The sequence below is a fragment of the Paralichthys olivaceus genome, chromosome 15, assembly GCF_024713975.1.
Source record: "Paralichthys olivaceus isolate ysfri-2021 chromosome 15, ASM2471397v2, whole genome shotgun sequence".
Classification (NCBI taxonomy): Eukaryota; Metazoa; Chordata; class Actinopteri; order Pleuronectiformes; family Paralichthyidae; genus Paralichthys; species Paralichthys olivaceus.
In genome coordinates this window covers 17799382-17826617 of record NC_091107.1, presented here as the reverse complement: position 1 = coordinate 17826617, position 27236 = coordinate 17799382, and the positions used below count along the sequence as shown (strand labels likewise).

Here is a 27236-nt window from a genome sequence, read left to right as displayed (position 1 = left end):
CTCCATCTGCTGAAATCAAAGACAGAAAAGACCTGAATCCAGTTAATCTTCATTCTAAAATATACTCCACTTCTTTTCTTCCTCAGGATCCATGCAGTTCCCTTACAACCCACTGACCATGCGCATTCTTAGCAACACGCCACCAACCTGCATAGCCTCACCCTCCATACAGAGCCAGCAGCAGCAGCAGCAGCAGCAGCAGCAGCAGCAGCAGCAGCAGCCGCCGCCGCCGCCGCCTCCGACCGGAGCCCCTGTGGCCCAGCAGCGCGTTTGGCAGTCTCTGCTCTCAGAGCAATATGAGACCTTGTCTGACAGTGACGACTGAGCCCTGCTTGCAGCAGCTCCAATAACCACAAGAGACACCTGCACTGAGGCTTGTCTGTTCACCCCCTCTCCCAGAACTAACCTTGCTCGCTGGCAAGTGTGACATGTTGATGGAGTGGTGTTATTTTTTTAATTTTGGTGCTATGGCGCCCTCTGGCTGTTTGCTGAGAGTACGAGCAGCAGCCTGTGACAGGCAGGGTTCTCCAGAACGAGACTGGCTTTTGGTCCGGAAGCACTCACCCAGCCTGTCTGGAAAGTAAACAAGACTAGACTGAGGGGATGACTTGAGCTATAGTAAAGATGAAGAAGTTAATATGTAAAAAGAAACAACATAAGAGATTATTTCTGGATTTTTTTTGATTTCTGTAAGATATACTTTGTCTTTAAGAAAATCATTGTATGTAAATAGAGTAACCTTTTGCAGTGTTTTTCTTACCTTGATTATTACTTATTTTAATGTCGCTTTTAAATTGATCCACTTTAAACAGAAAGAGTAGGGGTTTAATCTTTGATATCACAGTTGGTCTCTCCCAGTCCATCTCCACCCCCATGTCATCTGACCCCTATTTTAATATTCTCACCATAGCGACGCTAAGAGAGACCAGACCTGTGCTTTGTACTTGACCATGAGTGGAGCAGTGATTGTGCTGCCCTGCTCCATCTATCAAGCACCACCAGAGCCTGAAAATCGCAAATATTCACGGACAAGACAAAACACAGACTAACATTTCAAACCGCTTCAATATCTGACGCCTGTCTTCGCCACACAGTGAAGATGATGTATGGATCGTAATTATCAGATGTTAGATGTTAACTTCTGAAGAGACAGAAAAAGGTCTTCAAAGGTTAAGAACACTGGTGTTATAGCAGAAAAGTGAAAGGTCTGATATAAGCTTCATTTAGCCAGAAAAAGTATATCGTCATGACTACTCCTGGTTCCAGTCTGAATAACGAAAGTGAGCCAATGAGTATTTTTTTTTCCAATAGAGCTGACCATGGTGTGACACATGTTGCTGTCTCTCTCTGCAGTTTCCAGCCTGTCCAGAATGATCTGCTCTGCAATGTTGTCATGGTAAAAAACAGTTAAGTTTGTCAGGAACCTTTTTTTCTTTGGACAGTTTTGCCATGCCGTGTGACTTGAGAAAGAAGGCAGCTTTAAGTAATTTTCTCAGAGATATACGTTGGTGTTTGATGTTTGTATTTGTTTCTGTAGTCCCTTTTTTTTTTATACTATCCTGACAAAAATCTGAACTCTGTAAATTGTCTTTCCGTTACACAAAAAGACAAAAACTAACCAAACATAAAGAATGGTCTGCACCATTGTTGCACTTTTTTGCTTTGTAGCTTTTGACAACAAAGAGCATACTACCTGCTGTGTAACTTATTCATCCTCCAGCACAGGAGTATACTAAGATGTGCTTTAAGGTTTTTTTCCCACAACTCACAGAAATCTGGATGTTTTGACTTCCTGTCTTTTCTTGTAGCTGGTACATGAGTTTATAGTGTGACACTTGCATCACAGTTACAGTTTTATTAAGTGTATGGTACTGTTAAATGTTTAGGAGTTTGCTGTCATGGTAATTCAAAACCATGATCACTTAATCTCTGCTTTCATTGTGTCAATCAACAGGCTTAAAGCTTAGAATATTAATTATACTTGGTCAACATCATAAATGGCAGTAACGTTCCTTTGCAAGTCTTTTTATCTTAGATATGTGAAAGAAATACCATATTTTTGGCTTTTTCTACTCTCACTTTGCTCAGTCAACTAATCAGTTCCGCTCTAAACTTGATATTTTGTTTCTTCCTTTTACTCTGAATCATTTGTCTTTGCACATGTTCAGATTTTTATTTCCTGTAATTTTCAACATCTTTGTTATTCATCCTGTCTAGACGGGATGCTATGTGTTTACAAAGGCAATGAAAAAAAAGAGTTTACAAACTTGAATCTTAAAGAAAATCCGACATGAAGCCGAAAAAGAATTGGAGCATCTTTTCAGCTCTCTATCAAACACACAGTGGTGACTTTTTTGTCTTTTGGAAATTAAGACTTGAAAAACCCGTGTATCCTATGATGTTGAAATGCAATGTTTGTATCGCACAATGTCTCTTAGTAGGCTATTACAAGAGTTCAGACCAATCAAATAAAGTGGATCAGTTCTCCACCACTGAAAAACGTGTAGGTTCTTATCTTATTGACCACGGCTGTTGCAGTGCATCCCAAACTCTACTGCAGCCAGGTTAAAAAAGCAGTATATAAAATTAGATGGATGTTATACTTAACAGCAGGTCTGTGTACATCACTATATTCTATGTACTATTTAATTGGCAGATTTTTAATTTATTAAGCTCTTGGTGATGGATTGAAGAAGCTTGCTGCAGTGAATTTGATGGTAAGCTCATAATATCCTGTTAGGACACTTATTAATGATGGTATGTCACAAGTCAGTGACTGCCATTGTACCAGCTAATTAAAGGCAATAGGCCTTTCTCACAGCAGACACATCTTGTCAAATAAAGGTGCAGAGAATACTTTGTTCCATTCAGGCGTGTCATTGTCAGGTTTCTGGTATACGCCTGCATCATGTCACAAACTTTTGACCTCTCATCGTAGGAACATGGCGGAAGTCATTAAAAACGTAAAAATGCCTCCATGTCAGTGATTCAGTGCTTAGTACCTGAACCCTGGAATGGAGCCATCTGTGTTTTTTAGTAACGTTTTTGCTGCCATGATATGTTGCTACTGGCCTTTTGCTGCTGATTCCATGTGTCCTAACAACTATTTAGATTTTAATTTTGATTTATCAATAAAAAATACTCATGGGGAGAGTCAGACAGGCCAAGGAGTCATAGGTCTTGGCACTTTTTTTTTTATTAAGCAAAGCTAAATTAGAAAAAAATGGGGATTTCAAAATCCCTATGAAAAACATTAAAGGGCAAGGGTTAGAAATTGTGAGATGATGATGATGATGATGATTATTATTAACAACTTCTATACAGTGTACGTGTTGAACATATGTTAAAGATGCTTTGTCCACTGTTTTCTCCAAAAAGTGTCTCTTTGGTATCAGGGGCAATACAATCATCACCTCATCACTTCAAGACTAGAAACATACTGCTGGTTATTAGAGTTCTAGTAGGGCTTTTATTTTGGAGGGGAAAGGAAAGTTGAAGGCGGAAGTTGTCATGTTTTGGTTTTGCTCGTGCTAAAGGTCCTGAGAGATGTCTCCACTTCTTCCTGCGGTGGCTGAACAACTGTTCCGGGACATCCAGAGGACATACCGGGACACGTCTCACAGTAAGACACAGCGAGGTGAAGGGGTGTGTTTGCCCCCTGGACAACTTCAGTACATAAGTTAGCATCGGGAGCTAACAGCTGCTAATAGCAAGCTCAGTCATTTACTCGTCTCGTGTGCAGACCTCATGTGAACGTCCCCTGTGTCCGCAGAGAGGAGTTAACTTCTCTTTAGGGTTGTTCTAACACAACTGTCGTGACTCTGCTTCAAAGTAAAATCAATGTTGCACTTGATCGTTTCATATTCCGCCGTTTTTCAACACTGCGGTTTGATAAATTTGCGCTAGGGGGCGCTGTTGCATCACATATGTGCTCGTAGACCACACCTGAGAAGAAGAACCGTCTCCTTTACACTATACAGGGAAAGTATGAATGATGCTATATGTCTTTTACATGTAGGTGTCCACTTCCTGTCCCTCTTCACACATTTAGACTTGTTGCATTTTATTAAAAATCACAATCTACTCCAGTGACCAAGTGAGCTATGACCACAAAACACAAGCAGCGCAATGAAATTCAGCCGTACAGATTTTAACATTCAGTCATTCAAATGGAACTGAGCCATCATTTCTAATAACGATGAAGATGATGATGATGATTGCTTTATTCATGCAGCACCTTTAAAAACAGGACGAAGCACACACAGGATACAAACATTCTCACTGACATAAACAATCAGAATAAAAGCAGTAAGAAGACAGCAACACATATGAGGGCTATTAACAAAGAAAAAGGATAAGAACTATAAAAAGAAGACAACTTTTCACAAATGAAAACAATACAAATATTTAAAAAATTTAACTTCAAGTGAAGTCATATCTGTAAAAATCTGTTTTCAGGAAATGATTTTATGGAAGTAACTGAATCTACAAGCCTCATCTTCTCAATCGGGTCATGCCAAAGCCGAGGGGGCCTGATTGAAAAAGCACGGTCACCTTTACACTAAAGGATCTTCAACCTGAGGATCTAAGGCTGCTGGCTCATACTGGGTCAATATTTCTTTTGTATAGTTTGTGCTTTAAAAGTCATCAGTAAAATCTTAAAAATAAATTCTAAACCAAAGAGGGATACAGCAGAGCTAACCCAGGGTTGGGTTGATGTGATGTCGTCTATTAAGTCCACTAAAAACCCGAGCTGCTGCGTTTTGAAGCAGAAGGAGGCAAAAGAGCGACGTCAGTGATCACAGCGAGAAGGAAGTTACAGTAGTTGAGTCCATGAATTCGTTTTTCTAGGTCAGAGTGCGAGATTTTTTGATATGAACTGAAGGAAACGGGACTTGAAATGTTATGTTATCTAATGCTGCAGAAAAAGAAGGTTTCATGTTGTATTATGTCCAACACGATTAGACTGACATGATATATATACATAAAATATAATTTACATATATACATACATGAATCAACAGATAACATTACACATTTAATCTGACATTCGTTCAAATGTGAATGTCTTGCTACTCAAATCAGTGGAGTTTAAATACCATTAGTCAGTGATGTGTTCATCTGTACTCTGTAATTTCATACAAGACCAAACTGAAGAATACATTTCTATTTTTAGCTGTGAATTTGGGGAGGAGGGGGGGAGTGGTTGCTTTGATCTGTACATTGATGTCGTGCCGAGGGCCTGAACAATACTGCAGGTTTGAAGAGTTGACACAGACAGAGCCACTGAAAGGCCCAAGGCTGCGTCAACAGTTCCTCTGTATTTGCTTGTGTTGTCTGACAGGACCATTAGACTTGAATCCATCATCTTTAGTCAGTAGTTACATCAAATAACAGCAGCACCATACACTTTGAAAATATGTCATTAAAAGCAAAAGTATTCGTTGCTTTTACTCAGAAAATATAAGCAATATCTAAAATAGCTGTACCCAGTGGAAAAATAAACAAAAACTAATTGTTTTAAACTAGATAATTAGAATGGAGTAAGTAATTGGTTTTACTACGACTAATACTACTATTTAGTCACAGACCTAGTGAATCCTCTGTCATGTTATATTTAAACAGATTAAATCAGGTAAATGGTAGATTTAATTTGTCTGCAGGTAATTAATGATTCAAAAAATAGAGTAGTTGGAATTCATTTTTTTGTATAAAAACCCATGTGCCCCAATGCACATTTTAAAAATTTACTTTTATCTTTTTCTTTTTTTGCAGTTCCTGATGACCTGCTTATTGCGTAAGTGTTTTTCCATCTTCTTCCCATCACAGATATTTATGGTAACTATGCTATTTTGCTTTCACTCTAGATGATTGTGACTAAGACTTTTAAAACCATACATTGAGTTATTTTTGACCGTGTGAGAGAAAAGGTTTGCACATGACTGAATGTGAGTTGATTTAAGTCAAGTAGAAACACACTGAGGTCGACAGGGGAGACATTTTCCAAAGTGACATAGCTCTGAGACGTGGTGCCGTGATGCTGCTCTGTGTCTTTACCCAAACATTTCTCGACATAATGGTCTGAGTTACAGAAAAAAGACGCTCCCTGTCTGTGTCAACACGCCCACATCCTGTCTTCTAGTCGGGAACTCTCTGGTTTAGGGGCTCTTCACTTCATTTTGTGGTGATTCACTAACAGACATTGATGTATTTTTTTATGGGTTTATATTTTTATGCTGTCGTTATTATTGATTGCAAAAAATAAAATAACAACAACCGATTAACATTTGTGCTTATTAAAAGTCATCTGTTGTTTATTAAAAGTCATCCTTTTGCTATATCATGATATATATATAGTGATAGTAGAATAATATTTTTAGTCATATGTATTTGTATTTCAACATATTCTTTGGTCCTTGTTTGGTCTGTTTTTATAACTTTTATTTATAAATCTATATTAGAGTATGAAAGATGCTGTACAAATAAAGTTTTGCCTGACAGATAAATAGGTAGACTGATATTTGTATATTGCCATTTATACCATACATCTTGATGAAGATTCAAGATGTTGTAGTGTTTTTTCTCTCACATTTTCTTCTTCATGTCTTTCAGGCTGAAGTTTGTCTTTGGTCCCTGTGCGTTACGGGCTCTGGACCTGGTCGACCGACGTTCAGTCACCTGTCTGTCTTCTCCCAGTGGACGTAAGGTCTTCCAGGTCTGTCATTAATCTGTCAACACATGAATCTGCCCGCATTTACATCAGTAGTCCTACTTGCACAGATAATATCCTGCAAATTAATGCTCGGCATTGAAACATCACATTACTTCCACTATATCCACATTATTCCTCAGCAAGACAATGTCACATTTTTCTGAACCACAGATTTAGTGTGTGAAGGTGTGATCTCCTTTCTCGCAGACAAACTACTTGAAGCATATACTCAGTTAAGTAGTAGTTTGTAAAATATATATTTGCTTTAGATCAAGAAAATCACCAGCATCTGATGTTTTGGCTTTTTATTTCAAAAGGTGGACGAGCAAAGTTTACTCCAGTCTGATTCTAGTGTTAGGGTCCATAAACCCCAACACAAAGGGAAACACATGTAAAATAATCTTGTTTCATAATCTTAACGATGAGTACTGGAGACCTAGATGCTGGAAGTGTATGAGATCGAGGCTCCTGGGTTGACTGTGTATTAATGAGCCAGTCTGCAATGGCAGGCTGAATTTACCATCTCCAATGATAACATGATTCAAAGTCTAGTAAAGAATTTAGTGGCAATCCAAATTTAGAGATTAATGTCTCTCAATCGTCACTTTGAAACAAGCAAGTACACTTACATTGTGTGTGCTGTTGTTTTGCATCAATTGTAAGAGAAACTTCTTAAAACATGAAACAATGTTTGAAAAACCAGACCTTTACAAACACAGGATATCATTCATAGTTACCACATTATTTCATATCTGAGAAAAAATGCTATTGCTATTAAAAAAGTGAGTCATGGCATTCTGAAAGTTAAAAGTTATCCTCAATAGGATACAGAATTCCTTGTGGTGGGAGAACAAGGCAGTCCATTGGGGTTATGGTCATTGTGACCCAAATTTCCTGTAAACTCCTGTAAAATACAATGCAGCTAAATAAAGACAGGGTTCTTGTGGGGACACGTTCAGCCCAAGGTTGCTGTCTTAGTTGTTTGATATTTGTGGTCCAGCAAACTGTACCGGATATGTACACTGAAGAACTGAATAATCAGTTCTTATTCTCTCTTCTGGAAAATTATTTGTTTTTCAAACCCCATTTGTTTTCCTGCGAATTAATCCAGTAATCAAATAAAAACAAATGTTTATTATTATTGGAAAAGACACTTTCAGATTTTCAGATTTTTCTGAGGAACCTGTACACTTTAATGGTCCAGTGTGTAAGATTTAGGGGAAATGGATCTATTGGCACAAATTGAATATAAAATAATCTTCATGATGTTTTCACTAGTTTGTTTCATCTAAATTGTGAATTGTAGTTTTCTTCACCCCAGAAAAGGTCCTTTATATTTAAATACTTTATATTTACATCGAGGGGACCCTCTCTACGGAGGCCGCCATGTTTTTTATAATAGTCCCGACTGGACAAACTAAACACCTTTTGAGTTTTTATGACGACTGAAGATACCACAGGTGCTTTTTCATGTTTGGAAGGAGAGGGTGAGGTGAGGTGAGGGTCGTTCAGCTGCAACTTCAACATTAAATATCACAAAATTCTACCTTTAAGATCTGAAATTATAAAAGTATTGCATTTGAACTATATATATAAAACTGTATATGAGGATTTGCTGCTTTTCTTTGTCATGTGCGATAGTGAATTAAACATGTTTCAAGTGTGAACTTTTCATTGAACAAAACAAGCATCACTTTGGAAATGTGTGTTTTTCACTTCACATTTCATCAACAAAAGTAAAAGTAATTTATTTTTAGTGAGTTGCAGTCCTGGTCTGTCCACACCATTGCCATTTAATCTCAAGCTCACAGTTTTCATGTCATTTGCTAAACTGAGAACACATCATCATGTTCTGTTTTTCTGGTTTGGTGTCAGTCAGTGGAAATGACTCAGGCTGTTTGCATGAGTGTGAGTCTGTGGGAAGGTCACACATGTCTCCTTCTGTGCTCTGCTTTATGGCTGCACTCTCAAACATTTCAGGTTTGACTCAAAAACAGCTGTAGAATCATTGCATAAAAAATCAGTTAAACAACATATTGGAAAATACACCTCCTCACTAAGACAAAGATCATGCACATCAAGTAAAATATCTTTTGATCGGTACGGCATCAAAAAAACATCACAAAACCTTTGAAAAAGAGAAAATCCGAACACCTAATGTACCAATAATGTTTTGAATGTTGATCTGTTGTGCTACACTGACACTATTTATGACTTCTACTCAGCCAGAATCTATTATGGAATACCAACTATTGATGTGACACATTTATATGAGTGAGTTTATATTCAATATGTTTTTCTATGTATATTTATTATGATATCTATGATGTATATATTCTGTATTGCTGATACATCACATGATTTGTTTAAAATGGATTGTGGGTATTTAAGAAGGGGACTTCTTTATCAGAATGGAAACAGGTGGGAACTGGCTCTGAAAAAGGTGGTGACCTACCATCACCTTCAAAGTCTAATTATTAACCCACCATGTCTGCTTATAGAGTTAATTACACATTTTATGACCAGTTAATACAGAAAACAGTTTCATTGCAAAGGTTTCACAGACTTTTTCAGTTTCCTTAAGAGCAACATAACTAATAACTGTGATTAAAGTGTTTATTTCAGCTTCTCTGATGTTTCCAGGTTGAATATTTCTGACACTCAACCTGCATGTAAACTCCTCTTTAAAGAGTTTTACTACATAAACATTAATGATTACATTCTATTCTTCTATCTTTTTGTCATAAATCTTGAAGATTGGGACATTTAGCAGGTGGGAGTGTTGCTCCTGTCATGGTGGCAGGTTCTGTTTTATGTTGTGACAGTTTGGGATACATTAAGTGAGACTGAAGTTTACACAGGGTCTGTTCAAATTCTGTCACTGAGCCATGGCACAAATATTTAGTTTGAGCTTCCACTTCTGTGGGCAGCTGTATAACACAAACCAAGCTCTCCGTAAGTTATCGCCTGACACTGCATTGTTTTATAATTCAGGCTCTTGCTAAATACTTTTACAGCAGCTTTCTTACTTTTGGGAAATAAAAGGACAGGAAACACCTCTCAGTCATAACATGTCAGGTCAGAGCGCGCAGTATTTTTGCTCAGTGTGTCCTCACCAATTATTCAGAACTGCTGAAGCCTCTTTATGAAAGATTCTCAAGAATCTGCAAACCTGTCCAGTTGTCCTCAGTTCATCTCTTCTTGAATAAAACCACAACCTGGATGACTGAGAATCGTCTGACATTTACGTGGCCAGCATGACGGCACTGTGAGTTAGAAAACCGTCATTAAACCTTTTGAAGAGAGTGAATGCATTGACGAAGGTTTGAGGAGCTGTTTTAAAAATAAAACCCGAATGCACTTAGTCATCTTGTCTTCATGAGTTTCCTGTGAGGCAGGGAGAAGATAAGAGAGCAGATTTATCACAGCAGCTTATAAAAAAATGAAGCTCAAAATAATAGAAGTTAAATTCCCAGAGACCCAAGTTTGGAAAAAAAAACGATATTCTCCCACCACACACAGCACTGGGTTTACTGGGAGTACAGTGAGTTGCGTGCTACCTGGACTCTACGTAAGAGAGAGACAGAAGTTGATAAATTCACAAATTACACAATTTTCGTTGTCATTTCCTGTGGGACGCAACTGAGTTACTCATGTTGATGTGAACATTTGTTTTCCTCTTTCCTCATAGGGAATGAATAACTTATGAAATCTTGGCGTTTCGGTGCTTTTCACCTTATCACAGTTAACACTGTGACCTTTTCTGGTGTATTGAAGCCTGTTGGGAAATGGAAGTAGTTGGTGTATACTCAGCAGTAATGAGACTCCACACTCAGCAGTCAGCAGAGTTTTACTCAACAAACTGTTACTGGTTGTCGATTAAATAGTTTACTGATAGATGTGTAGGGGCTTGATGGTGCAGTGAACAATATGTAAGAGTGAGAATTGTGAACTGAATTGAAGAGAAGTATGGGTGTAGTATGAGACCATCTGTTTGACCTGGTGACATCGTACCGGGGGAGGGGAGTACTCAAACATTTTAGTTAAGAAAAGGCAAAAAATAAAAAGACAAAAGTAATAAAAGTAAAAGTACCTGCAGATTGTAGCTTATTCCCTGATGCAACAGTCTACTACATCATTGTGCACTGTATATTCTGTTTAATATAAGACCTGATTAGATCAATGAACCATTTCCCCTCTCATTACTTTTAAAAACAAAAAAATATTGTGGACATTTAAACCAATGCATTGTAAAAACAGTGTGGAGTAGAAAGTAGAGCTATTTGCTGATATATGTGGTGGAGTAAATAAATGTACTTAAAGGTACAGTGTATAGAATTTTGTGATATCTAGTGTTGAAATTGCATGTTTTCAACCTTCAGTTGTCATAAAAACCCAAAAAGTATTTAGTTTGTCCAATCTGGACTAAAAAACATGAGAGGGTCCCCTCCCTGTAAATATAAAGTATTTAAATATAAATGGTCTTTTCTGTGGTAAAGAAAACTACAATTCATACAATTTAGATGAAACAAACTAGTGAAAACATCATGAGGATTATTTTACATCAAATTTCTGCCAATAGTTCACTTTCACCTAAATCTTACACACTGGACCTTTAAAGGGATAGTTCACTGAAAAATATAAATTCACTCATTATCTACTCACCAATATGCAGATGGAGGGGTGGGTGAAGTGTTTAAGTCCACAAAACACTTTAGGAGTTTCAGGGGTAAACACTGTTTAGCCCAGACGACCCCTTCTTCAGACGTAATAAAACTATAGAAAAGAATGGAGCGGACGAAAGGAGCAACTGAGATATGGATGTGCTAATGTGAGCGACTGGTTATTAGCAGTGGCAGCTTAAGACTTCCTTAAACTTTTTCATATTATTGTTTAGCTTGTCAACTGCAATTTAAAACAAACAGTATGTGGAATTAATGAGGGGAGAAGAAGGAGTTCATCGGCCAAAGAGTCAGGGGTCAGATTAAGGGGTCAGTCTGTGGTGACTGGTGATGCCAGAGCACAGATTCAACGGCTATGTATCTCGGTGACTTCCCAGAGCTTGAAATATCAACAGTTTATATAGCGTAACCAGTGGACAGAGGGCAGTCCAAACTCCTGTCCTGAGCAGTATTCCCGTGAGAGGGAACATTTCGGACAGAGAAGGAGCTTTGCTGAGGTTTTAACTCTCGCTGCTCCATCTGCAGCGAGTGGTGAACGGCAGATTTGAATGTGTGGTGTTTGTTGGCGAGCTCTGAATCCCTGCCAGGCAGTGGACGCCTACAGTTTGTGTGCTGTGTGTTGATGATATCAGCTTCCAGCTCTGCAGTGTGAGCTGCAGCAGAGCCCCACAATCTTTGATGCCAGCAGAGAACAAAAAGGACCCGAGTGTGAGCTGGGTTTCAATAAACTTTGGCTCTTAAGAAACTGTAGCGGTCCTTGGCTCGGCCCACACAGCTCTACTGATTCTGTCCCCCTCCTGCTGTGTGTGGTGCTTTATTCATCCTCACTAAAGATTTTTAAGTCCATGTGATTGTCTCTCTTGTGCCTTATTTATAATGAAGTGTCACAGGGGACAAATGAGGTGTTTTTACTTTAGTAGGTCACCGCGAAAGGTAATTTATGGAAGCCCACGGAAGTAATGGAGCCTGCTCTGCCATCTTGGAAAGCATTAGTTATTGTGAAGTGTCAAGCTTATCCTCAGACTTAATGTCCTCGTGTGTCACGTCCATGAGGACAAGACTGAAATGACTGGAGCTGGGAGCGTGGACAGCCGAGGCCATTAGACTCCAGAGTTGTGTCACACAGGCTGTTTAAAAATGTATCGTTTCTATCTCGTTACCTGCAAATAACTAATGTGAAATGATGAGGTCAGTGCAACATCACCTTCAACTCAACCACTGGTCTGTCACTGTAATTAAACATTTACAAGAAGAGTCCAGAATGGAGTTATCCTCAAAATAGACACTGGGTAATAATTATTATTATAACAATTATTAACTTTATTAATAATACATTTGCTTTTACTGTACATAGGTTTAGAACAGAGAAAGCTAATGAAAGTAAATGATTAGAAATATCAACCACACTCATTCAAGCAGTTCTGAGGAAGTGTGTTTTGAGGAACGTTTTGGAGGTCGGCAGGTTTCTTGCTTGTTGAACTGGTGTCTCAAGGATACACACGTGATTCTGAAAAGTGGAAATCACTGCAACATGTTTTGAAATCCTGGTAACTTCAGGTGGTTAGCTGCGACTGTGCAGTGATTAGGGATGAAGTGGTTACTGGTTTCACTGTACAGTGTGGTGTCATTTCAGATGATTTTATTCTTTAGTGATTACCATGGTGAGTTGGAACAGCACGAGCTGCTCCTGTTCTGGCCATAGCTAGTAACTGCTAACGTCCACTGTCGCCAAATTGTGTGCAATTAACAAACAGAACAAAATATTAATGTCTTCATTTAACGTAACAACTTCAAAATATTACAAATAAATGCAAAAAGTTCAAAGTTACAAAAGGAAACACTTGAAAAAAAAAAAGTCCAACGTGGGTAAACACTTCCTGTAGTCAGTGTTATTTTGAAAGTTGTGGTGAGAGATTGTGTATTATATTGTTGACTTGCGTCAACCTGTCACTGTTTCCGCTGCTGCTCTCCTGCAGCATATGATCATATCTGATAAGTGAACCTTAAAGGAACAACTGACACTATCACACGCTGTGTATGATATGTCTCACACAAGCTGCTGTGAACATAAAGCCACATGTTTGAACATACTTTGCATGTTTCTGTTGCAGGTAAGCGGGGACTCGGGGCGTTTGTACACTTGCTTTGTTTCCTGTCACTACTGCTCGTGTCCGGCCTTTGCCTACACCGTGCTCCGCAGAAACGAAGGCCTGCTGGTGAGTCCGACACAGAAAGTGACAAACAGTTTGGGCTGCAAATTGAAACTTTATTTATATCAACCAAACATGGTCAGATTTCTATTCCTCTCTAATAAACTGTTTGATTGAACAGTTTTAATGACTTTGCTTGTTTTTGACCTTTGGTTTAAGTTTTAACAATCACATCATGTATGCAGTGTATACAAAAGCATATTGACACACAGACAGGTGAAGGTGTTTCTTGTCAGTCAGGCGTGTGTCCTGGAGAAAAAAACGTTTGCTTGCGTCAATAATGGGAAGAAGCACATGCTGAAATATGCATTGCAGATGTATTGTGGTCTGGTCGGGTTTTTGTTTGGTCACTAAGGGGCGTCTCTGCCCCGAATGGGTGTTTTTGCCTCCAAAAATCTGCAAGCAAACGACCTCAGCTGCTGCTCTGAGTATCACAGGGATTTGTTTCCCTGGAGAGCGCTGCTAAAATCACTGTGAGAACCGAGATCTGCAACGGATAAGCGGATCCGTGCCACGTATAATTCCCCATGAAAGAACTCCGAAAAATATGTAGATTTATGAAAAAAAATCAGCCAGTGTGAGCCTTTCACAGACATATCGATATCTGTGTTGATTTTTGCTGATAGAGAAACTTATCTTACAGAATATATATTTCTTTATTATTATTTTTTGCTTCCTAATATCACAATCGGCGTTGACCCCCAAAAATCCATATAGGCTGGGCTGTATTTTTTGTCCCTAGAGGTGTGGACTGATGTTACAAGATGAGGCTTTTGGTGGATCAGGTTTTACTGTAGCTTCTCAGTTCCAAAGTCTAAACTGATGGCAGTTGACACAGGAGACTTTTGAGTTTGACCGTGGTGTCTGCAGTCCTCCCCCGCTGGAGCCACTCTGTCCATTCAGGGGCTCCACAGATTCCAACATGACTGGTTGAGGCCAGACCAGGTCCACACTACTGACATGTAGGTCAGAGGACAGATAAAGCTGCACTCCCTCTGACAGCAGGCGACCATGAGTTCAAAATACGAGCTGACAGGACAAGCATGTAAACAAACTCCTGCACATTTGTCCTTTTCACCACACTTGGAGTTTGGCTCATTGTTAATGCAAAACACTAATCCACAGGCGCTGGTGTGGAGGAAGCCTCTTTTATAATGCATGAAACAGGCTGAGGCTGAAAACAAGTCAATGATTAACATGTTCATATTGATAATAATAACACATGAACAGATGCAGAATTATATGTCATTCAACATGAACATCCGGAATTACTCGTCATTCATAACACGAATTCTCCATTTGGAAAGAAACACTCGTTACCTTCTTAATCTTGTGCACTTTCCATTTATATAAATATTTATAATTTCATATAAACATTGGAAATAATTCTTTCCTTTGGCCTCGTGACTAACATTGTCAGCAGAAAGGTATTACATTACCAGGGCTTCATATGCATGTCATTAACCACACTGGTGCCTGTGGTAATTTATTGAATCAGCGTCATTTCTCTTTTCTCACAGTGCAAACACATCCTGGCTGCCTACCTTTGCCAGGCCATGGGTGTGACTCAGCAGGAGAGTGTGTCTGATCAGCACATGTCGATGCTGCTCAGCGGCACCGCAGACCCCTGACAGGCAGGTACGTTCACTACCAAGTTCAGCAGCAGGAGCAGCACATCTGGCTCCAAAGGGACAGTACGGAGCCTCCTGAATGAGGGTCCACGTTTCACACTGGCATCTTGTGCCACTGCAGTGAAGCACTCTTAAAGGATGGCCACACTTCTGCTCTTCTGCTCTTCTAGATGTTTCTGTGAGAGGTACCAGATGTTGCTTTATTTATTTTTTCTGTTGAAAGAAACCTCAATCTGTGTCAAGGGAAACATCTGTTCCTTGAGTGTGAGTTTCTTGATTTTTTAGGTTATTTCACATTATTAAAGGAAGTATTGTTCATCTGCATGCTGAAGTGACCTCAGACACATTTTTTAAACCTTAATATATTTTATTTGCAAATGGAAACGCAATCTGTTGTTTCTACCAACCAAACATCAAACTCTCGGTCCGATTTCTATTCTTCTCTACTTCACTCTTCAATCGGTCCCTTTCTATGTGACTTTCCCCGTTTGAGGTTATTCACATTATTAAAAAAATTATTGTGCATCTGAATACTAAAGTTACCTCAGAAGCATTTTTATAGAAGAATATATTTTGTCTTTTGCTCTATTTTGTGAATATGAATCGTCAAATATTGGAAATACGTTTTTTTATGGAATAAAGACTGATCTGTAACAATATAAACATGAACTTTATTAACAAAATAATTCACCATACATACAGATTGCATCATGTTAAATAGCAGTATCAGTTTGCAGCTGTCGTTTTGTTGAATGAAAAAAATGGCCTCTGGAAAAGGTTGCACATCAGCTCGAGCACAGTGGATGTTTTTCCTGATTAGTAACGTCACTATAGCACACAGACAGATAGCTACTTCGGAATGAAAGGCAGGAATGTTGAACTAGATCAACTTGTTATCGTCCGACTTTCCTATTTTTTTAAATCACAAAAAGAACAAGGCAGAAGTTTGACATCAATGAAGAGCTTGTATAAAGCTGGACACTTACAGTACTTATTTTTTTACACATCAGTCGACATTGACAATATATTACAACGTTACAGTGCAGGTACAGTATAGTTGTCTCCATTGGAATGTACTATAATGTCGGCACACTCCTGTATTTTAGCCCTTGAAGTCAGGTCAGAGGTCGTTCACTGGACACTGAGGGGGTGATAATGAAGCAGTGGAGGCAAGTGCTCAACTTAAGAACACTGGTTCAACACCAACACGACCGATGGAGCACACCACGTAGGAAATACTCGAAAATGTCAGTGCAATGTGTGTCTGTGTGTGTAGTGATGGCTCTCAGGTGATCGAAAACACCCACTTCTTTTTTTACATAAATTACAAACACCCCAAAAACGAAACTCTGATTCTATCAAATCAGTTGTTTTTCTGAGATTCATCAGCCCTTGTCGTCAGAACAATGCTGACCACCACAGCCCTACAGCATCAGGAGCTTATAGACCAAGAGAGCAGTGTCGCAGCTGCGTTCCCTCAAACTATGATGCACTGCGAGCACCACTGAGAGCAAACAAGGAGAACGTTTCATGTTTCCTGTTTCACTCTCCAGAGTGATCTCTCCTTTTCTGGGACAAACTGGACTTTGTCATCTATCTTTGCTAAGAAGAGAGAGTAATAAATTATTAGTAGTTTGATTAAAATGAGTCCTCAGTGCAGGTGTTCTTTGAAGGATCAGCTTTAAAAATCCAAACTGTCGGTTGTTGACTTCAGCAGCTTTGGAAGGACTGAGGAGCCTCAGGATCCCAGTTGAGACTATCTCAGGGGAGCGGGTGTTTTCAGCTGCACTCCTATGAACCTGAACAAAGCATTGGTTCTTTTTGTTCTGTAATCCACTAGATACATGTGCAACAGAAGCCTGCGTGATGAGGAAACTTTAAATTGGCTTGTTTACTCACAAAGCAGCTGAAAATGCCCTGTGGCGATGCCATATTTCTATAAAGCCTACAATCACTTTCCCACTTCTGAGCCTTTGTCTGAAGAAATATGGAAATAATAGGCATCACCACTATAGGTGTGTTTTGCTGAACTGCTACTTATTTCTGGGCCTGCATGACTAAATCAAATCAAGCTGTTTGTCAAGGAACCCACAGAAACTCCCTCCTCTGGATTGGAGCCACAGGGGTCATGATACAAGGCTGTGAACCCTTTGGTTCTGAGAGTTGATTCTTGGGATAGGAACAGCATTTTTCTTCCTTGTTTATGCTTGCTTTCATCCTCAATTTCTTCTAGTAAAGTTGATGGCAGGAGAGTCCCTGTTTTTGATTCCACTGTGCACCACCATGTCCCTCCACCAGTACATGCAGCTTCTATGGAGGATCGGTGCAAAAGCAGGGATGCTTGCAAACACTGGCACTTAGCAGCAAAAAAATCTCTGCTATACAAAGGTATTTGTACAGATATTGTGTAAAATATCATAGTTAAAAGGAACAGTGTGTAGATTTTAGTGATATCTAGTGTTGAAGTTGCATGTTGCAGCTGAACACCCCTCACCTCACCCTCTACTTCCAAACATGAAAAAGAACCTGTGGTAGCTTCAGTTGTCATAAAAACTCGAAAGGTGTTTAGTTTGTCCAGTTTGGACTAATGTAAAAAACATGGCGGCCTCCGTAGAGAGGGTCCCCTCAATGTAAATATAAAGTATTTAAATATAAATGGTCTTTTCTGGGGTAAAGAAAACTATAATGTAGATGAAATTAACTAGTGAAAACATCATGAGGATTATTCTACATTCAATTTCTGCCAATAGTTCACTTTCACCTAAATCTTACACACTGGACCTTTAAGCCTCCTCTTATAACCATATTGAGCCTTCTTTCTGTATATTGAGCCTGTGGTGGTCATCTGGATGAATATGGGATGAAGATGATGCTGTTGTACCTTTCTAGGTCCACAAGCACAGATTTAGCCACACAAAGTTTTTTTTCTCTTTACATTCTCAAACATAAAGTTTATAATAAATAAATGATCAAACACTGTTCTGAATGCTGACAATAAAGTTTGGATTAGTAGTAACAAGGTGGATTCAGAATGATAAATAACATTTTAAGTTTGGATCCTGTTCACAGTCCTGCACATCCAGTTCACTTCATTATAAAACATTTTTTAAATCCTTCACAATACAAAAGTTACATAAGACTCACTGTTCAACCTTTCACTGCTTGACCCCTGACACTTGGCACAGTTCATAAATAAATGTCCACATTCAAGGCGCTTCAGCTCCACCTATCATACCCCCCTTCTGTAAACATTAGAAACCTCAGTAAAAATAAAATTCAAGACTGAAACCACAGAGCCGTCACAGGCGACGCTCTTCTTCAGCTTGACTTTCTAAAGTAGAGGGTCGATGGTCATGTGTATTTGGTCTCTGTTGCGTCTTCTGCTGTTAGAGCTGACGTACCGCTCCTCCCTGCGGCACAGGAAGTGCTGGGACAGGATCTTGCTGAAAGTGTCCCTAAAGTCCTGGATGCGGTAAGCGTAGATGATGGGGTTGACCGCAGAGTTGGCGTGAGACAAAATAATGGCCACGTACATGACAACATCCCACTTCTTCAGCTCGCTGTAAAACAGCGTGAGGCAGTTGAGGATGTGGACGGGCAGCCAGCAGACGGCGAACAGTCCTACGATGATGGAGAGGGACTTGGCCGCCCGGATCTCCTTCTGTAACAGCCCGTGGTGGTGGCTCTCGCCGTTTCCCACGCACTTGAGCTCGATCTTCCTCAGCTGCTTCCTGGCCACGGTGAAGATCTTCAGGTAGATGCCCAGCATGATGAGCAGAGGCAGCAGCACGCAGATGAAGAAGTTAAAGTAGACCATGTAGTGCATGTCCACCACTTTCTCAAAGAAGCATTGCAGCTTGCAACTCTGCAGCAAGTCTCCTCCACCGCTCAGCTCCTGGCTGAGGGTGACGTTTGTAGTGTTGTCTCCCATGGAGCTGCTGTTCCCACAGCATGAATTCTTCAGGTTCCAGCCAAAGAAAGGGATGAGGCCGATAATAAAGGAGAGGATCCATAAAATAGCGATGATCTCTCGGGCAGTCTTTCCTGTCATCAACTCCTTGTACCTGTAGGAAACACAGCAGGGGTTACTGTCATTAGAATGTTTCCAATGTGGAAGGTTCCGTGAGTACAGCTCAGCTGCAGGAGATGCAAAAGGGAACAACTTGGCAAAACACTGTAAACATGAATAAAAATGTTCATTATTAAAAGTTACTTGAGGTGAGAGGCAGGTTTACACCGTATATATTTGTCACTATTTATATTCAGATACATGAAGACTTGGAAATGAAAGCCAGCAGATCTCTGCAGACACAGATGGAATCTCCCCTTTTCTCTCTGGTTTGTCTTCCTGCTGTTAACACTGCACAGATTTTCTATGATTCCTGCAGAGGCATCACTTGACTGAAACATGATGTGAAATTCTCATCAGCAGGCGCACAGCGGCGGCATCTCCAGATGCTGATTCACACAAGTGTCGTCCTGACTCTCCACATCATATGAACTGTGCTGGAAGCAAAATGAGCAGCTTCCTCAAAGTGATTCAGGCGAGCGGCTGCATGGCTATGAGTCTCACACACACACACACACACACACACATACACACACACACACACACACACAGCAGTTTGAGCTGTATGTGCCATCAATAATCCATCTGACCTCTACTGCTCGTACTAGATCAGAACGTAACATGTGACTGTTGCATTAACTCTGTGTAATAATGATCAGTCATCAATAAGCCATTAGTCTGCACTGTACTTTTTGTTGCAGTTCAAGATTACTGTGGTTTTGCTACAAGTCTCACAGATAAAACAATAAAAAGATACATTTGAATAATAAATGAATATAAACACTTATCAATTTGCCATGTTACTGTGGATCAATCTAATTTTGTGAATGATTATTTATATGATTAACATTTTCTGCAAATAATGTCATTGTGAATGTTAAAGGACTCGTGCTCTTACATACAACAAAAGCATTATTGGTCATAAATACTCATAAATACCAGTCCTTTAAACATGACTGATTATTAAGATGAATGAATTATTCTCTATAATTATTCTATAAACTCTCAATGTTAAAGAGACTATCTGGAGCTGCACCACAATGCACTGGGTTCTTTCCTGACTCATATGACATCCCTCCGTTAAGTTTCATATTAATCCGTCCAGCAGTTTCTCGTAATCTTGCTTACAAAGAACCAGACTAACAGACAGCAGTGAAAACATAACCTCCTGGGGCTGTGATAACTATAAAAACATGGTTGAAGCGCTGGACTGCTGAGTGGAATTTATTGTGCTCCTCCTGACCACAGTGAGCACACCACAACCTGCGGTCCCCTGAGCAGCATCTCCCTGACTGATGCTGCATCATGTCTGGCTTTGCTGTAACTCTGCAGACTCTGCCCAGAACTATCAGACTGACAGCGAGCAGCTCTCTGCAGACACAAACACTCTCAGTGGGCCTCTCCCATGGGCAGATCATAAACTTAGGTGGGTGTGTATTCAACTTTTTGACATTATCACTATTTTCTGTGTTCTTGATGAGCAGGCTCTGACTACACAGGAAATACATAACCTATACAATGTCCCTGCTCACATACCGACCACACCTCTATCATTACATTTGCCATTGCTGCTCCCTTCATCTCAGTCAGGCATTTGTTTTGTATAAATACTTTAAACATGACACGCCCCTTCATTTACAGAGGATGTTGCATCTCCCTATGAGGCTAATGTGATTTGTGAATAAAATCTAATTGATTATTGATTGCATGATAAACTCGTGCCTTCCTTTAAACGCCTGGGAGAGATGAGAGTGTGTGGTGTGGGGAAGTGGCTTCAACCTGCAGCAAATGCCTGGTGACTGAGGGCACAGACAGGAAAAGGAGAATTTGTGTTAGTAAAATCAAAGTCACAACTTCTTCATCATTACTCCTTTAAGATTCATTTTGGACTAACAACAGTCCTGTTTTATCATTATTCTAACAGTTAATTATTCATGTGTTGTGTGCGTCCAGCCTGAATCCTCCTCCAGGGTGGCGTGCAGGTTGCCCTGGGGGACATGAATAATACAGCATTCTGCCCGCAGGGATGAGAGGGGTTCAGAGCCCACCATGACCTTGTCATGTTCCCACACCTTCCACCCAATCATCTTGTCCTCCCTCTATCTGTCAGTCGCAAGCACAGCAGCCTGCACAGCGTCCGTTTCCCAGAGAGCATCTGGTCCGCTGCCCATCACCTCCCACTCTCTCTCTTTCTGTCTTTGGAGGCAGGGGACAAGCGAGGGGCTCGGTGGATTAGCGGTGGCATGACACCAGCACGCCAGCATCTATCTTTGTTTTGCTGTCTCCTCCTGCTCCATTCTCCTTAAATATCCAGCACATACACCCCCCCCCAGTTCAGCGAAAACTAAATCCAACATGTGGCCGTTCACACCGACAAGTCAAGATTTTATGCTTCACCCAGCCGACCAGTGTGTATGCAAACACAACTGTATATGACTGTGTTTTGTATTTATTCTATATTTGCATAACGCGACAAGACAAGTTGAGTGTGAAACCATGTAAACACAGATGTGAATTAGTAAACCTTTCACGCTCTGGTAGTGTTGCCCTCATGTGAGACTTGCTTTGACACAGGGCAGAGTAAATACAGATTCTGTAATCTCTATGCATTTACATGGAGAAGCAGAACTTTGTCAGAGTGTAACTGTGTGTCCTAAGTGAAGCTCAACAATTTTGTCCACCCCATGATGTTTTCACTTTGACATACTCAGCTCCTGCAGGCTTGACAGAAGGTTTTGTTGCTCTCAGAAAATGGAGGCTGTGCTTGGTTTCACTTTGATAATACAGACTAACTGCAGCCTCCAGTCAGCAGTCAGAGTGGGTTTAACCCGTTAGATCCATCACCATCAGATACGTGTGTAAAACATCCACACACACACTGGAGACATGTTAAAGGACAAACCTGAGTAAATTAGTGTACATATATATGAAATACAGATTCTTCCATACAGGGTAAAAGGATTTACTGAATAACTTGCTGAAATGTTTATCCAACAGTGTTGAATACAGCTGGGGCAGGGTATTTTCATGTCATTTCCTGTCCATATGATAACTTGACCGTCTCCTGGCTCTGGCTTCACATTTAGTGCACAGGGGTAAAAATCAGTCCAAACATTGTGGTGTGGAAATACCAAGATACTGTCAAGCTGCGAATCTCACACAAATCACAAGTTACACAACTCTGACATCAAGTCCTAAAACTTTTCTCCATTATTACGTTGCATTTACGTGTCTTTTTTAGGCCTCTGACTGCAAATCTCACAGAATATCTGCATCTTGTAGCAGGATTTACATGGAGGGTGACACTTCACCTCACCCTCTGCACCTCCACATGAGCTGAAACAAGGAGCAGAAGACTCTTACGCAGCCCATTACAATGATGAGGATGAAATGTGCTGAATCAGCAGCCTGAGACAGGAGCGGCTGGTGTGGGTGGGGACGATCCTTTGCGGTTGTTGTAATAAGAAAGCTCAAACAGGAGAAAGGCGACTAAATAGCTGGAGGATCTTTTGGAGGAGAGCATAGGGTGGGTGTTCGGCTCCGTCGTCTCTCTGGGTTTAAAACATCTGGTTCTGGCTTTCCACTTTTTCCCCAAACCATCTGTGAAAACACTTTTATCTGAGAGAGATTTGTGGCCCCAAAGGGCGGCGAGACTGACTGAGCTCACAAACACACACACACACTCAAACACACACAAACAGTCATGTCTCCATGACTTCAGAGGAGATTATCGTGTCATTTCCTGGAGTCGTACTCTAAACATGAATTTGAATTATGTACTTTATGATAACTTTTGCTGTTTGTCCCCATTATGTGGCTGTGTTTGGTCCCCACAGCATGAGAAATACGCAGACCACACACAAGCATCGTACATTGCTGCATGGAATTTGAGCTGAACACACACACACACACTGAGGAAACTATAAAATGTCGAGTTGAAATCTTTTGACAGGCAATGTTATGAGAGTGTCACTGGTTTACAGGCAATTATAGATTATATACAGGATATTTACTGCCACTAGATGTCGCTCTAACACCAGCATCTTGGACCAAAACAAAAGATTTGTCACACCTCCCCCAACCCCTGTCCTCTCTAAAGGTGTTACCGACCTGACAACTCCTTAAAGGGAAGCCAAAACATCTGGATCACAACCTGGTGGCTGACTGCAGTGTAGTTCATAAACGAGGCTCCTCCATGTTAGTGGATAGGACGTGGGTTTAAAAGATGGTTTCTGTCATTTTGGGAAGTTCAAACACTAATGCATGTTCAAGTGTTTATATTTCCAGTAAATGTGGTTGCAATTAGTTATTTGAGATATTTTGGCCTTATTTTTGTGCAGTGGGAGGAAGTGGAGCCACATCGTCCATCTTTATATACAGTCTGTGGGTGTTACCTATACAGTCAATTTGTGCAGCCGAGTGAAAATGGCACTCAAGAACACAACTCACAGAATAAAGTGGCCCTGTGTACAAGAGAGCTGACAAAAACACAATCCAGCGAGCTGCTGACCACACTGGATCCATTACTTCTCATCTGTGAGTTGGTGCAGGTTGCAGCTACTTATCATGGCTAGCATTTTAGCGTTGCCTTGGTTTGCTGTGTGGCCCACAGACTGAATGAAAATTGAAAAGCATTTGGGTTTACAGTGTTTCTGTGCTCTGAAAGACGTCACACAGTGGAAAAGTGGTGAAAATTTATACCACTGCTGATCTGAGCAGCCGATTGCTACATGTGACGACTGCAGAGTCATTTGACCCAGGAACGGAGCGGATCGCAAACTTTCACACTGAAGACAACTCAGCAGTGTTAGTGGGTTTTTTGTACAGAGTGAACAGAACTTTCGTGGTTTTGTCCGTGGAGAGAATTGTGGGTGAACTGGATTCTGCTATCTTGATTAATAACATGGGGAGGGCACAGTTTCACAGGGAGGGACCCGCATGCACTAACATGAATGTGTGCCTGCACCAGCTTCCAAAGCAAAGGGCAGAGAAGATCACACACACACACACACACACACACACACACACACACACACACACACACACACACACACACACACACACACACACATACACCCACACAAGTGAGTGTGACTTCATTCTCTGTTCAGGAAACCATTACTCCACTACACTAACATGTAATATCTCGTATACACAACTTTTAACGTACTTTAAGTCAGTGTTTTCTGTGTGAGGAGGTAAATGAGGTGTGTTAAGGTTTGGATTCCATCTACAGGTCGAAAATAGAAGAACGAATGTGGAGCTTACGAGCCACTTATGTGGGTGGGAGACAACTTTCATCCCAGTCTGGTGTCAAACTGTCCTTTCTTGCCAGTGTTTGAGTGTAATGGAAATGACAGCACATCACAGCCCTTCAGCACAAACAGCCCCTGAAACCCATCCAGCACCCATGACATTCACTGCACTGAACGCTGCCCTTAAAGGTCCATTGTGTAAGATTTAGGTGAAAGGGATCTATTGGCAAAAATAGAATATAAGTGTAATTGTATAAATCGTTGTTTCCTTCACCTCAGCATAGGCCCCTTATATTTAAATATTTACATCCAGAGCGGGTCCTCTTTATGGAGCTAATGTTTTTTAAAGGAGTCCAGACTGGACAAACTAAACACCTTTTGAGTTTTTACAACAACTGAAGGCTACAAAAGGTTCTCCTTCATGTTTGAAAGGGGAGGGTGAGGTGAAGGGTATTCAGCTGTAACATGCAACTTCACCCCTAGATGTCACTAAATTCCACACACTGAACCTTTAAAAAACAAAACTGTCAACTCTCTGACAAAGCGTCATTCCAAAGAAACCAGCTGCACCTGGAGGCTGACGATTCCCGTTTTAATAAAAAAAAGCTCCTCCTGTTCTTCAATTCACGGAAACATCAAGCAGCACCATGTTGTGTGTGTGTTTCCTCAGGCGGTCTGTGGACTCTGCAGCTGGATCTTTGTGACCTTTGCCATCAGGATCAATGGAAGTGACACGCGCTGTGGCCAGGTATTGATCCGGCACAGCTTCTCCTGAGGTGCCACATCACACGGATACATGACAGATGTTTGCACCTTTTAATGAGCTGCAGACGACGTCAGATTAAAAAGCTCACAGCTGGATCGGTATCAACAGTTATTGAGGAAAATTATTAAGGAGCTCAGACAGATTTTTTGCATTTCTGCTGCTGTTATTACACACACACACACACACACACACACACACACACACACACACACACACACACACACACACACACACACAGCTGACATTATCCAAACCCTTAAGATTATGACATTACTCTATCCCTGGTTTGCATTATGTGATTGTCATTCCAAGGTGATATATAAATCTGTGTTTACCAGAGGCAATAATCTCAACAGAAATCTTACTCATGAGATCACAGAGCTGATACTGATCATCCAGCTCCTGTAATCACATATTTTACAAGGAGAACACATGACAAGATTGAGGGACTTTGAGAACAGATGCTGAGCTCTTAAATGGAACAAATGCAAGTTTGTGTATTTCTGATTATTTGGCACAATTCACATCAACGTGTGATGGTTCCAAGATACATTTCTGACCTGCTCCCTCACACAGCCCGGCCACCTCAGGTTACCAAGCATGTGTCATGTACAGAGAATCAAAACTAAATCAGGTGGAGGTGCATTTAGTCACTGAAGTTTTTCTCTGATCTGAGATCTGCTACTTTATCTTCTTTTAAAAGCAAACTTCCAACATTTCTTTTCTCTTGGGTTCATAGTTAGTATTGTGTTTGTGTGAGAGTAAGAATAAATATTTCAGGTTATTTTATTGGAGTATCAACATGTATTTTCTATGTCTATTTGTTTCATGATTTCTGTGTTTTACTGCAAAGCACACTGAGCCTTCCTCTGAATGAAATGTATTATACAAGAATAGATTGAACCTGATGTGATTAAAACAGAAAATAAAAGACAAAGTTTTCGTCTTATTGACAGATGAGTGGATTGTGACCAAACTGAGCTCCAAGAACCCACTGAATCTTTCAAATGTCTTGATCAGCTCAAGAAGATTAGATGATCACTCACCTTAAATGGGTTTTAACTGCCAGATATCTGTCGATTGCGATGGCGAGAAGGCTGAAGATGGAGCTCTGTGTCAGTACCAGGACAAAACAGGCCAGGAAGAGGCATCCGTAGAAGTCCAGGTGGATGCCGATGCTGATGGTTATGGCGAAGGGGACGGCGAGGCAACCGACCAGGATATCAGCCACGGCCAGAGACACCAGAAAATAGTTGGTGGCGTTCTTCAGAGTGGTGTTGATGGCGACAGCCCAGCAAACCAGCACGTTGCCGGATATGGAGAGAACAGCAATCACTACTTCAATCACGATGTACAGCGTATTCATCTCAGCTAAAGTGTGTTCAAGGACTAAAAGCTGCTGTTCACACAGAAGACGAATCACCCCACGACACCGGCTCTAGTCCCAGAGGAGTAAAGAAGTCTTTCTGCTGTAATCCAGGAATATTCCACAAGTGTGAGCTGCACGGTCAGCTATCTGCAGCAGAGAGGGGACTTTACTTTACAACGATGCTGAGGAAAACAAGCAGCAATTCACTGTTGCTGCATCACAAAGTTGACAGAAGCTGCAGTAGCTGCGTAATTACTCACGTATAAAGTCACTGGATTGTATTTTTCACTCACCTTAATGAACCTGCACATCGTCTCTGGAGGTTTTCGGCGGCATCTGTGGCTCTGTAGCGCAGACACAGTGTCACACAACTTTTCCGCCACTGCAGTTTCCAAGTGGAGGGAGAAATAGAAGTGCATGTGTGTGTGCGTGGGGCGGGGGTGGGGGGAGAACTGATTTCACAGAAAAGCCACTCCCCAGACCCAGACACATATATACACCACACGCATGCACACACACACACGTCGCTGATAAGGGTGGAA

The 27236-nt window shown here is 40.7% G+C and overlaps 3 protein-coding genes across 11 annotated transcripts in view; 2 read left to right on the top strand and 1 right to left on the bottom strand.

Moving 5' to 3' along the window:
* ncor1 (nuclear receptor corepressor 1) overlaps positions 1–2500 on the top strand; it is a 53576-nt gene extending 51076 nt beyond the window's left edge. For all 8 annotated transcript variants that reach the window (XM_069539766.1, XM_069539765.1, XM_069539767.1 and 5 more), the window contains one exon: positions 87–2500. In XM_069539766.1, coding sequence (XP_069395867.1) covers positions 87–325 — 239 coding nt within the window. In that variant the 3' untranslated portion in view covers positions 326–2500. The remainder of the gene's footprint in view (positions 1–86) is intronic.
* Positions 2501–3475: 975 nt separating this feature from the next.
* On the top strand, positions 3476–15898 carry zswim7 (zinc finger, SWIM-type containing 7). The gene is made up of 5 exons (XM_020085434.2): positions 3476–3622; positions 5776–5797; positions 6613–6715; positions 13506–13610; positions 15125–15898. Exons 1-5 carry the CDS (start codon positions 3547–3549, stop codon positions 15233–15235), a joined length of 417 nt encoding a protein of 138 aa, XP_019940993.1. The 5' UTR covers positions 3476–3546; the 3' UTR covers positions 15236–15898.
* Positions 15887–27236, bottom strand: adora2b (adenosine A2b receptor). Of its 2 annotated transcripts, none has more exons than XM_020085547.2 (3): positions 26988–27236; positions 26372–26841; positions 15887–19299 (listed from the first exon to the last, which is right to left on the bottom strand). In XM_020085547.2, exons 2-3 carry the CDS (start codon positions 26689–26691, stop codon positions 18567–18569), a joined length of 1053 nt encoding a protein of 350 aa, XP_019941106.1. In that variant the 5' UTR covers positions 26692–26841; positions 26988–27236; the 3' UTR covers positions 15887–18566. The 2 variants fall into 2 exon arrangements, with proteins under 2 accessions (XP_019941106.1, XP_019941107.1); XM_020085548.2 differs by having other exon boundaries at positions 26372–26876; positions 26988–27226.

Bases quoted from the DNA above. Each gene is read 5' to 3' on its own strand.
- zswim7 (XM_020085434.2), top strand. From the start codon at position 3,547: ATGTCTCCACTTCTTCCTGCGGTGGCTGAACAACTGTTCCGGGACATC. The intron at 3,623-5,775 runs GTAAGACACAGC...CTTTTTTTGCAG, and splicing joins ATACCGGGACACGTCTCACA to TTCCTGATGACCTGCTTATT. The intron at 5,798-6,612 runs GTAAGTGTTTTT...CATGTCTTTCAG, and splicing joins CCTGATGACCTGCTTATTGC to GCTGAAGTTTGTCTTTGGTC.
- adora2b (XM_020085547.2), bottom strand. From the start codon at position 26,691: ATGAATACGCTGTACATCGTGATTGAAGTAGTGATTGCTGTTCTCTCC. The intron at 19,300-26,371 runs GTGAGTGATCAT...TGTTTCCTACAG, and splicing joins GCAGTTAAAACCCATTTAAG to GTACAAGGAGTTGATGACAG.